The sequence below is a fragment of the Podarcis muralis genome, chromosome 5, assembly GCF_964188315.1.
Source record: "Podarcis muralis chromosome 5, rPodMur119.hap1.1, whole genome shotgun sequence".
NCBI lineage: Eukaryota > Metazoa > Chordata > Lepidosauria > Squamata > Lacertidae > Podarcis > Podarcis muralis.
Genome location: NC_135659.1, coordinates 98,586,800 through 98,599,313, shown reverse-complemented (window position 1 = coordinate 98,599,313; position 12,514 = coordinate 98,586,800). Strand labels below are relative to the sequence as shown.

The 12,514-nt window shown below is 47.4% G+C and overlaps 1 protein-coding gene across 2 annotated transcripts in view; it reads right to left on the bottom strand.

Annotated features, from left to right (window-relative positions):
• Positions 1-11,538, bottom strand: part of MYLK2 (myosin light chain kinase 2) — a 40,380-nt gene extending 28,842 nt beyond the window's left edge. The window contains exons 1-2 of one of the 2 annotated variants that reach the window (XM_028735581.2): positions 11,328-11,538; positions 1,920-2,310 (exon numbers count right to left, since the gene is read on the bottom strand). In XM_028735581.2, the coding sequence (XP_028591414.2) occupies positions 1,920-2,215 (296 nt within the window). In that variant the 5' untranslated portion in view covers positions 2,216-2,310; positions 11,328-11,538. Of the gene's footprint in view, positions 1-1,919; positions 2,311-11,173; positions 11,306-11,327 lie in introns of those variants that run through there. The other variant, XM_028735580.2, reaches the window with a different exon arrangement.
• Positions 11,539-12,514: the final 976 nt, after the last annotated feature.

Below are 12,514 nucleotides of genomic sequence, written 5' to 3'. Positions count from 1 at the left end.
AGCAGGGCCAGGGCGGGAGAGTGCTAGAGTCCTGTCTAGTCAAGTTGTGTGGGATCAATTCCAATCTGTTACCCCCGAGGACGTGGACAGGCTGCTTGGATGAGTGAAACCAACCACATGTCTCCTTGATCCTTGCCCATCCTGGCTTAGAAAAGCTAGCCGGGAAGGGCTGGGCGATGGGCTTCATCGGGTGGTGAATGCTTCCCTCCATGAGGGAGCCTTCCCAGACCCGCTGAAAGAGGTGGTTATTAAACCACTTCTTAAAAAAACATCTTTAGATGCGGCCACGATGGCCAAATATCGCCCAGTTTCAAATCTTCCATTCTTGGGCAAGGTGATTGAGTGAGTGGTTGCTGAACAACTCCAGGCACGCCTGGAAGAAGCGGACCATTTGGATCCCTTCCAGTCGGGATCATGGGACTGAAACTGCCTTGGTCGCACTGGTCGATGATCTCCAGCAGGCTAGGGATAAAGGTGAGAGTTGTTTCCTGGTTCTGCTGGATCTCTCAGCGGCTTTTGACACCATCGACCGTAACATCCTTCTGGACCGTCTTGAGGGGCTGGGAGCTGGGGGCACTGTTATACAGTGGTTCCGCTCCTTTCTCCTGGGCCATGTTCAGAAAGTGGTGGTGGGGGATGAGTGTTCAGACCCCTGGGCTCTCACTTGTGGGGTGCCTCAGGGTTCTGTCCTCTCCCCCATGCTTTTCAACATCTACATGCAGCCGCTGGGAGAGATCATCAGGGGGTTTGGGCTGGGTGTTCATCAGTATGCGGATGACACCCAGCTCTACCTCTCTTTCAAATCAGAACCAGTGAAGGCAGTGAAGGTACTGTGTGAGTGCCTGGAGGCGGTTGGAGGATGGATGGCGGCTAACAGATTGAGGTTGAATCCTGACAAGACAGAAGTACTGTTTTGGGGGGACAGGAGGCGGGCAGGTGTGGAGGATTCCCTGGTCCTGAATGGGGTAACTGTGCCCCTGAAGGACCAGGTGCACAGCTTGGGAGTCATTTTGGGCTCACAGCTGTCCATGGAGGCACAGGTCAATTCTGTGTCCAGGGCAGCTGTCTACCATCTAGTATGCAGGCTGAGACCCTATCTGCCCACGGACTGCCTTGTCAGAGTGGTGCATGCTCTGGTTAGCTCCCACTTGGACTACTGCAATGCACTCTATGTGGGGCTACCTTTGAAGGTGACCTGGAAACTACAACTAATCCAGAACGCGGCAGCTAGACTGGTGACTGGGAGCAGCCGCCGAGACCATATAACACCGGTCCTGAAAGACCTACATTGGCTCCCAGTACGTTTCTGGGCACAATTCAAAGTGTTGGTGCTGACCTTGAAAGCCTTAAACGGCCTCGGTCCAGTATACCTGAAGGAGCGCCTCCATCGCCATCGTTCTGCCCGGACACTGAGGTCCAGTGCCCAGGGCCTTCTGGCGGTTCCCTCACTGCAAGAAGCCAAGTTACAGGGAACCAGGCAGAGGGCCTTCTCAGTAGATGTGCCCTCCCATCAGATGTCAAAGAGAAGAATTACCAGACTTTTAGAAGACATCTGAAGGCAGCCCTGTTTAGGGAAGCTTTTAATGTTTGATGTATTACGGTATTTTAGTGTTTCTTTGGAAGCCACCCAGAGTGGCTGGGGAAGCCCAGCCAGATGGGCGGGGTATAAATAATAAATTATTATTATTATTATTATTATTATTATTATTATTATTATTATTATTATTATAGCTGCTGCTGGTGGGCATTGTTGAATATAGATGGTTGCTTCTTGCATATAAGTGAAAACAATAAAATAAAAGTCTGCTTTTAACTTTTTTATGGCTTCATTGCTGCAAACCGCTTTGATATATTTTTTTACAAAAAAAAAATTCGTACATCAATGCATTAATAAAGGATGTACGAGAGAGAAGCATTACCTGGGCAGGTGTGCTGGGCAGCTGAGGCTCTGCTGAAGTTCAAGGTGCTTCTGCTGGGAGCTTGGTGGGCTTTCGTGGCTCCCTTCCCCTCCTGCCACGGCGGCTTGGCTTGGCGTATGGCTCTCTTCCACTGCCTTGGCCGCATCCTGCCCTGCTCCCCCTTCCCCTTTCGCCTCCTGGCTTGGCTCTTCAGGCCCGGCTTCCGCTCCTTCTCTCGGCTCCCCCAGGCCCACGGCAGGCGCCTCTGCTCCCCCTTCTGTGCCGGGGGTGCTGCAAGACCCTCCGTCCTTCTCCATCCTCTGCTCTCCTCCCAGGGGAGCCTCCTCGGATGCTGGGTGTTGGGCAGAGGCGTCCAGACCTCGGGTTCCCTCCTTGGCCTTCAACTCAGCTTCTGTGCAAGACACAAAATAAGGGAGAGTAGAGCTTTTTTCCCCTCGATACAGCAAATAACAAAAATTAAAGTGACAAAAAGTGTTTTGGGGCATTGCAATAAATTGCCCTACATGCCAAGAGGAGGCAGCATTTATTGATTTATTTAAAAGAAAGAAAGAAAGAAAGAAAGAAAGAAAGAAAGAAAGAAAGAAAGAAAGAAAGCTAAGAAAGAAGGAAAGAAGGAAAGAAAGAAAGAAGGAAAGAAACAAGGAAAGAAGGAAGGAAGGAAGGAAGGAAGGAAGGAAGGAAGGAAGGAAGGAAGGAAAAAAAGTGGTTTACAAAAGAAAGATAAAAACAACAAAAATTTCATTATGAAAAATTAACAACACAAACTTCAGACATTTAAAAAGTTAAAATAATAAACTAAAAGAGGTGAAAGGTCGCGTTAACTTTCGATACACCTGGCTAGGACTGCTTAAGCAAAGAATGTTTTTAATCAGGCACCAGAAAGAGTTCGGCGAAGGCAGCTGCCTGACGTCAATAGGCAGGGAGTTCCAAAGTTTTTCTCAGCACAAGGATCCTGTGTGCGGGGGATGGCGTGCCAGTGGCGGGCAGTGCCAGAGGCCAAAGTGGGTGGGGCAATGGATGTAAATGTCACCTTTGTGCAGCAGACTGGTTCCTACATACATTCGCAAACACTCTCTCCTGCCTCTATTCTCCGTCCAGACGAACAAGAACCATCATCAGAGTTCGAGGGTACTTCCCAGCCAGGCAGAAACACTCATGGGCAGTTCCAAGGGCCAGATAGAGAGGCATTTGGCTCAGGTCTGTGGCTCCCTGCCGAATTAACAGCAAACTCGTTCCCTGAGTCCTGACCCTGATTTATAGCGCCTCCACATTGTCATTCCGCAGGAGAGAATAAAAAAGGAGAATTTCAGGTTGGCATGATTGAAGGACCCTGGCGCAAGAAACCCACCTCTTCAAACTATGGACTTTTTGCAGTAGTGAAGGTGATAGGGACTTCATTTTCCAGGATTCTTTGGGCAAAGTCCTGGCTGTTCAGGCGGTACAAGAGAGTTTCCTATATTTTCTCTAAGTGCACCATCTATATCTGCAAATCCGCAGGGCCTCAAGTGCTCTCCTCTGGATAGAAAAGCAAACTCTGCAGCAGCTGCCTCTGGAACTCCCTGCCACTTGAGGAAATGGTGAGCTGTGTGCACGAAACAGCACCGCTTCTCATCCTCTTCGGGAGAAGCAAACAAGGGGAGCATGGGGAGGCATGTCCCTGCACCACTCAGAGCGCACGTCAAGGATGAGCATTGGGGAGTGTGCCCAGGCCAAAGGGAAGCTCCTCTGGCTCAGCATCCCATCCCTTCTCGGTGGCCGCCTGCCACAGGATCAATCTCTCATAGCATTTCTTGCTAAAAGTGACAGCAAAGACCCTCTCTCTGGCTGAGACGCCTGGAGAGTTGCTGCCAGTCAGATCAGATAATGTTGGGTGAAGGCAGTGAAGGTGCTCCGTCTGGAGGCGGTTGGAGGATGGATGGTGGTGAAGGGGGAAGGAATGGGTTTCTGTGCAGTCAGTCTGAAACGGAACCCAAAATCCTCATTTTTCCTCCTCCAAGGGAGCATTTCTCAAATGCATTAACTTGAGCTCTTGAGTCAATGTATAAACAGAAAGCCAGCTGTATAAGCAAGTGTTCAAAGCCCTCTCCTTTATCAGTCCGTGACGGCAATGGATGGCCTTGCCAGTTCCGAGTGGAGCAGGGATGGCACGTCTGGGTCTTATCTTACATCCTGACCACAAAGACGCACAGACCTTGTCAGGTCTGACAAGAGACCCGGGAACGGCGCCAGGAGTGCTCTTAGAGTTGGTGACCTCCGGCCCCAAGATAAGAGTATAGGAACAGGAACAACTTTTTATGGTCAAGAGTACCGGAACAGGAATATCTGTTTATGGTCATGGATGTCAACTTACGTGTATAAGCTGAAGTGGTTGGATTCCTGGGGAAGGGGGGAGAGGGTGCCTGGAGGATATATATACTGCATGAAATTTCTCATTTCTTTGGACTTGCTGTGAACTGACCATGCAAGTGCCTTCTGCTATGCGGAGAGCAGAATAAACTCTTTCTCTGAATCAACCTCGGTGTCATTTGACTTCCTTTCTCCCTCCCGGGAGCAACGCAGACCCCACCAGTCAGTAAAGTCTAAGAAGGCTACAGTGGCTAACAGATTGAGGTTGAATCCTGACAAGACAGAAGCACTGTTTTGGGGGGACAGGATGCGGGCGGGTGGGGAGGACTCCCTGGTCCTGAATGGGGCAACTGTGCCCCTGAAGGACCAGGTGCGCAGCCTGGGAGTCATTTTGGACTCACAGCTGTCCATGGAGGCGCAGGTCAATTCTGTGTCCAGGGAGGTGGTCTACCAGCTCCATCTGGTACGCAGGCTGAGACCCTCCCTGCCCACAGACTGTCTCGCCAGAGTGGTGCATGCTCTAGGTATCTCCCACTTGAACTACTGCAATGCGCTCTATGTGGGGCTACCTTTGAAGGTGACCTAGAAACTGCAATTAATCCAGAATGCGGCAGCTAGACTGGTGACTGGGAGTGGCCGCCAGGACCACATAACACCGATCCTGAGAGATCTACATTGGCTCCCAGTACGCTTCCGAGCACAATTCAAAGTGTTGGTGCTGACCTTTAAAGCCCTAAATGGCATCGGCCCTGTAAACTTGAAGGAGCGTCTTCATCCCCATCGTTCTGCCCGGACACTGAGGTCCAGCTCCAAGGGCCTTCTGACGGTTCCCTCATTGCGAGAAGTGAGGTTACAGGGAACCAGGCAGAGGGCCTTCTTGGTAGTGGCACCCGCCCTTCAAATGTGAAGGAAATAAGCAGCTATATTATCTTTAAAAGACATCTGAAGGCAGCCCTATTTAGGGAAGTTTTTAATATTTAATGCTGTATTGTTTTTAACACTCGTTTGGGAGCCACACAGAGTGGCTGGGGAAACTCAGCCAGATGGGCGGGGTATAAATAATAAATTGTTGTTGTTGTTGTTGTTGTTGTTGTTAGGTTGAATGAACTGTTGGAACAGTTGGGTGACCTGTCTTGGGCTGGCCATTGGTCCATCTTCCTCAGTACTGTCTGCACTGGCTGGCAGCAGCAGTCTAGGTTTTCTGGCAGGACTCTCTCCCAGCCCTTGTTGGAGATGCAAAGTGGGGGACGTTTTCCCATCCATTCCGCTTGGCCTTTGGCTTGGAATCAACTTGATCCCCTTCCCCTCTTTCCTTTTCCCTTTCTCCTTCTGTGATGGAACTCCTATTTGGGGACTTCCCTGGCTTTTTTTCTGGCCCACGCAGGACCAGTCTGGATAGTTGGGTGTTATGTACTGAGTTGAATAGGATCCAAAATGCAGCAGTCTGATTGGTCCTAGAACAATAGGATCCAAAATGCAGCAGTCTGATTGGTCCTAGAACAATAGGATCCAAAATGCAGCAGTCTGATTGGTCTTAGAACAATGCAGCAGTATGATTGGTCCTAGAACAATAGGATCCAAAATGCAGCAGTCTGATTGGTCCTAGTACAATAGGATTCAGAATGCAGTAGTCTGATTGGTCTTAGAACAATGCAGCAGTATGATTGGTCCTAGAACAATAGGATTCAGGATGCAGCAGTCTGATTGGTCCTAGAACAATAGGATTCAGGATGCAGCAGTATGATTGGTCCTAGAACAATAGGATTCAGGATGCAGCACTCTGACTGGTTCTAGAACAATAGGATTCAGGATGCAGCAGTCTGATTGGTCCTAGAACAGTAGGATCCAGAATGCAGCAGTCTGATTGGTCCTAGAAGAATAGGATTCTGGATGCAGCAGTCTGATTGGTCCTAGAACAATAGGATCCAGAATGCAGCAGTCTGATTGGTCCTAGAACAATGCAGCAGTCTGATTGGTCCTAGAACAATAGGATTCAGGATGCAGTAGTCTGATTGGTCCTAGAACAATGCAGCAGTATGATTGGTCTGCAGGAGCCACCTAATCCAGCTCCAGATGGAAGTGAATCCACAACCTGATTGGCCTACAGGAGAATTCCGGAATTAGCCAATCATGTGCAGCCCGTTGTGTAAATAATGTATATAAAGCTGATACTTTGGGGGAACTTTCATTCCTCCTCACCACTATGAGCTGAATAAAGAGCATGAAATCCACTCTCGACTCCGAGTATATTTCATTGGCCTTGGTGAAGACTTGATGTTTTCATCCGCAAAAAAGTTTTTGATTTGAGTTCCTACTGAAATGAGGCTGCATTTTAATGTTGTATTTTAATCTTGTTTTTAAGTTGTATTTTAATCAATTGTTTTTATACCTGGTGTTAGCCGCCCTGAGCCCGCTCTTGGCTGGGGAGGGCGGGGTATAAATAAAATTTATTATTATTATTATTCCCTCACTGCGAGAAGCCAAGTTACAGGGAACCAGGCAGAGGGCCTTCTTGGTAGTGGCGCCTTCCCTGTGGAACTCCCTCCCACCAGATGTCAAAGAAAACAACAACTACCAGGCTTTTAGAAGACATCTGAAGGCAGCCCTGTTTCGGGAAGCTTTTAATGTTTGATGTATTATAGTATTTTAATATTCTTTTGGAAGCCGCCCAGAGTGGCTGGGGAGGCCCAGCCAGATGGGCGGGGTATAAATAATAAATTATTATTATTATTATTATTATTATTATTGGTGAGCTGCAGCCCCTGGGCTCTGGCGTGACCCCCAGCTATTCTGAATTTAAGATAGCATCTTTTCCCATTTCCCCCTGTAGTCTGCAACACGCGTTTCCATCTGCTGCAGTCCATCCTCTGCCAAAAACTACATTATTTGTTTTGCTGTCCGGGGTGGTAGAATTGCATTATATTTCATTATTACACCCCATTCATTTTGATGCAAAGGAAAACACAGCGGAAATGGGGGGAGGAAACACAATCACAGAATCTCAGAGTTGGAAGGGACAGCAAGCGTCTTGCAATGCGAGAATCAGTGTCAAATCAATTCCATATCGAAGGCTGGAAGTGACAACAGTGGATACCAATTATGTCCAATGAATTGATTTTGATTCCGCAAATGCATTGTCAATTTTCATTCCCATTTCCACTGGCAATCTGACATCCTGCTGGGGATATTGGACAGCGAAATCGCAAATAAAGTTTCAACAGTATTTCTATATGTGACTGCAGCGGCAAGGATTCTCTGTGCACAGAAATGGAAGGAGAAGAACACCCTCAAAGGGAGGATGGCTGTGAAAACCTTGGAATATGCAGAGATTGAAAAATTGGGAGCGCAGATGAAAGATGCAGATACAGAAAGAAACAGATTTAGAATCTTTCAAAGAAGACTAGAAAAGCCTTTTCTAGTCTATATAAAAAGTTGTTTTCCCATATGCGAAGGCCACAGTGGAGTTTGAAGCATTATTATTATTATTATTATTATTATTATTGAAAACAGCAGAACGTATTAAGAAACAGCTTGGAGAGGATGAAGACCGAACCCTAAAACGCAATTGTATGTAATTTGGGCTATGAATATCGCTGTTGGCTGAGTGAGAACTCACTAGTTTTGTTGAACTGGAATACAATTCTTGAGCAACAAATGTAACTTTCTATATGGAAAAAAGAACAAAATATATTATAGGGGGAAAAGTAATCTCTGACATCCCTGCTCTTAATCAACCCATCAATCAAAAGAAGATCTACTGTGTTGCCTAGGGTAGATTAAATTCCCTAATTCACACTTTGGAATAGAGAGTATTTCCTTTTCAGCCATTCCTTTTTTTTTTTATTTATTTCTTTTAAAATTAATTTATTTCGGGATTTTTAGATACATTATATTATCTCCTTCCAATTTTTAAATTCTCCGTACACTTTTGTCCTTCCCCTCCCTCCCCCCCCCCCATATCCACTGGAAAGGTTCGAACAATTATCCTCAGCCATGGGCATAGCGTCTTTAGTTTCTATTGAATGTCTTTTGTTCCAGTAGTTTTTATCCATTGAAAATAGGGGTTCCATCTGTTCCTTATTGTGGTGGACTTGACCTTCCATGTTGTTTCCTGTAACGTGACTGCAACAATGTCCGACTGAATAAGTTCAAACAAATAACTATTCCATGCCTCTACTGTCCATTTTCCTCTGTCTTTCCAACCTAAAGCTATCGTTGCCTTTCCCACTAATATCATAGCTTTGAAAGTAAGCTGGTTCCCTTTCTCTATAGCCATGTTTCCAAGTATACCCATTGTCATGAAATCAAAGTCTATTGAAAGCTTCGCTTTAAATAGTTCATTAATAACCTTTAGGATTTTACCAGAGGCCTTTATACTTGGAATAATAGGACTGGAAATGCCCCAAAAAGATGTTAGACTGTTTTCGTATGCCACTACAGCAGCAAGACTTTTATTAGCCAAAAGCTGGAAATCGCAAGAAATACCAACAATAGAAGAATGGCAGATGAAGATGTTGAACTTTTTGGAGCTGGCCAACCTGACTGGAAGAATCCGCGACCAGAAAGAAGAGGAGATACATGAGGATTGGAAGAAATTTAAAGAATATTTAGCTAAATATTGTGATATAGGATAAATAGAAAATTCTTGGAAATAATAAATAGGCTTAGGGGTAAAATAAGAATATGCGATAGTAAATATTAAGGATTAAAATATTAATATTGGAGAAGAGGTTAGTAAATGAAAAGAGTTAATATTATTAGAAATGTGAATTTGGAGAACTGTTATATAGGTGATATAATGAAATTCAGTTAGAGGGGATTCGAGGAAGGCAGTTACCAATGTAACGAGAATTAGGTATTTGAAGAAACAATTTTTCTTTGTGTTTAATTTATGTGCTTTTCTTGTGTGTTTTGTTATGTCATTTTTGTGATAAATGTGGAAAATCAATAAAAAAAATTGGGGGGAAATAAAATAAAATAACCTTTAGGATTTTATTCCAGAATTCCTTTACCTCTGGGCATTCCCAGTACATATGGGGAAACCACCCCTTGCTAGTTTAACGTGCCAACAGTTAAGAGTTCAATCCTGGTACCATATTAGCTAGCTGGGCCGTTCACCCATTCCTTATCCTGACCGCGAGAAGGCAATGAAAGCAGCCTGGAGGGACAAGGGCCTCCGGACGAGAGCAGGTTCTTGCATGGCTGCAGCCTGGACAGAGCCCAACCGGGACGCCCTCTGTGCCAAGGGAGGGAAGACTTGGCAGGGCTGCTAACCAGGCCGGCCGTCTGCCCTGCGGAGGCAGCTGCAAATGGGTCCCATCAAGAAAGTGGCTGGAGTCATAGCGATTCCGCCCATCAAGGACACACAGCAGAGACACATGCATCCCGCTCGAGTTCACTGGGATTAAAACAACCGCCTCGCCTGGTCCTCCGTCTTGCAGCAGACCAAGCAGATTGCTTCTCCGGTGTCCCTAATGGTTAGGGACAATTGTTTGACCCAATTAATGATCAGGTGATTGATTGCCGGCCGGCCTTTAATACTCATCCCCTGCTGGAACCAAACATTCGTGGCATTTGCCCACATTCATCATCACTTGCGGCTGCACACTGAGTCTCCCTCCCTCCCCCTGCTATCTGACCGCACTGTGGAAATTATGATTGTAAGCTCCCAGGGGCAGGGGCTTTTTCCTTTTTGTTGAAGAAAGCTCGGTGTGGCGTTGCATACATTGATAATTAAATGAGTGTTTGTGATGGCTTATGGTCATACAAGAAAGCCTAACAATAATTACAACCGGTCAGGAATCAATTAAAAATAGTAAATTCACATTTCACCAAAACCACATGGAAGTTATTGCGCATGACAAACATTTACAGTAGGTGGAATTGATTTGTCTACTACAAAAGAAAACTCAGCCTCAGGCCTGAAAAAAGCATGAGGTGACTTAAAGATTCACGACTAAAGGATATCACTTCGTTATTGGAACAAAACAACCTCATTAATATACCAGTAAGTCTTCCCCAATTCCTCCGTACAGCAATATACCAGAAGCAAAACCACATCCAAAGATAAACAAGAATGCTCCCTTTCCATCCCTACCAGTTAAAAAATTCCCCCATCAATTAACATGTTGGCTGATTGATCCATAAATCAGATCAATTAGCACTTGCAGGCCTGTTTGGAATGCCCCTGATTTTTACATTTTTTTCCTCTTTGGCTTGGCCCGTAGCCATGCCCATTCTACAGAGCACCTGACTATTATTTCAAACTATACTCCACAGGCACACACACACACATACAATAAAAAAGGCCAATGGAATAGATGCTCCACTGCCTAAAAACAAACTCAGTCCAACTTTGCAGACGATTCCCAGCTTTGCACAAAATTTCACAGTTCTCCGCAGACTCTGGATTCATTTTGCACACATGCTCTGCTTCAAGGTGTGTTGTTTTTTCCCCCCACCCCAAGGCACCTCGTCGATAGGTGAGTGGCAGCTCAGACTAAAGCTCAAGGCTGCCTTGGAATCAAAAGCCTGAATTGTGCAAGGAAGAAGCTTGCAGCGTGAACTGCACTCCAGACGGCCGAAGGAAGTCAGCAAAAGTCTGGCCAAGATTTGCCTGATCTTACCCTAGGGAGCAGATGGAAATAACTGCCTGCAGAGAGCCATCGCCCGGGCACCTGCCAGAGACATTAGCCTCAAGAGCAGCCACCTCAGAGCTCGGTTCTCAGAGCAGAAGCCACCAAGATGGTCGAGAGGACCTCTTTGGCCCAAGGCATCCCTCGACTGCTGGTAGCAGGGCATCCAAACCACGCCAAGGCTACCCTGCACGATGCCCGTGCAATGCTGGTGGGAAGAGCATCCCCAAACCATCTCTCTCCATCTCCCATGAACAAAAGGTTGGAGTTTACCTGGACAGGTAGCCCTCCGCATAAACCCACGGAAAGGCCAGGTGCAAAGCCGCAGGCTAGAAGACTCTGCCCGGCCCAAGGAAGTCCCAGCGCAGAGTGAGGCCTCTCCCGGTCTCTACCCCTGGGGAAACGAGGCAAGGGACCCGTTACCTACCGTCGCCGTTGCCGACGGCCGCTAGCGCTGGATTAAAAGTGGGACAGAGCTGCCCGCCTTCTATACTCTGCGTAACCGAGCTGGATTAAGCGTGGGGAGAGAGGAGTATCTTTTACCCCAGAACTCTGGCAGTTATGAGCCTGCTGCGCTCTGCTCTGCGGGGCCACCTGTTCCCTCTGGCTTCCGTTCAAAGGACACTCCATTCTGCTGCCCGGCGCTCTCTCTCTCCTGCTCAGAGGAGATGGGAATTCAAACAAACAGAAATCAGATGACCCAGCCACCCTTGCTGAACTCCCTGCTCCTTGGGGAGCCTGCCGGAGGGGGTCTGGCCCAGAGGAGAAAGCCCTCCCTTGCCCGCCCGACCCCCAGCAAGACCCAAGCTGGGAGAGAAGGCTTTCTTAGGAAAGGTCTCCTGGGTTTGCGTGTCCCAGGGAGGATGTCCCATAGATGCCCGGGGCTGTTTAGCGGCGATGGGGATTAGGCCAGACGCAACGGGCAGAATCTCCTATTGTTTAACCTTTGCCGAGTGCCAAAAGGCTGTTCAGACTAGCAGAGTGCCAGGGCCCTTCCCTGCTCAGGGGGGTTGCCATCTATATTAAGACCAGGAAGGAAATGGGCAGTTTGACTGGGGAAACGGAGGATCAGCTCAGGCGAAGGCAATTCCCACCCTGTGCGTCACAGGGCATACATTGAAGGCGCCAGGGAGTCCCTGTTGGAACTCTGAACGATTCACTGCTCTGGACTGCCAAGAATTCTCTGCTAGGTGGGGTTGCCCGAGCTCTGACCCGGGGCCTCCAGGTTTGCCTGGTCCCCTCCAGGTGGCAGGTGGAAGGTTGGAATCTCCAGGTGGGCAAGTGAACCTTTAATCATCACTGCGGGAGCGCAGATGTTCAAGGCGTTAACCAGGCCAGAGGTGGCGGAAAGGCGGAGGAAAAGAAAGTTTTCTGAGCCCTTGGGCAGCAGTTCTGTTGCAGACAGAACAGCGTCCATCTTAGAAGCTGGCTGAAAGTTATATGAAATATACTCGGAGTCAAGAGTGGATTTCATGCTCTTCATTCAGCTCATAGTGGTGAGGAGGAATGGAAGTTCCCCCAGAATGTCTGCTTTATATACATTATTTACATAGTGGGCAGTCGTGAAGCTGAGGCTCCAGTACTTTGGCCACCTCATGAGAAGAGAAGACTCCC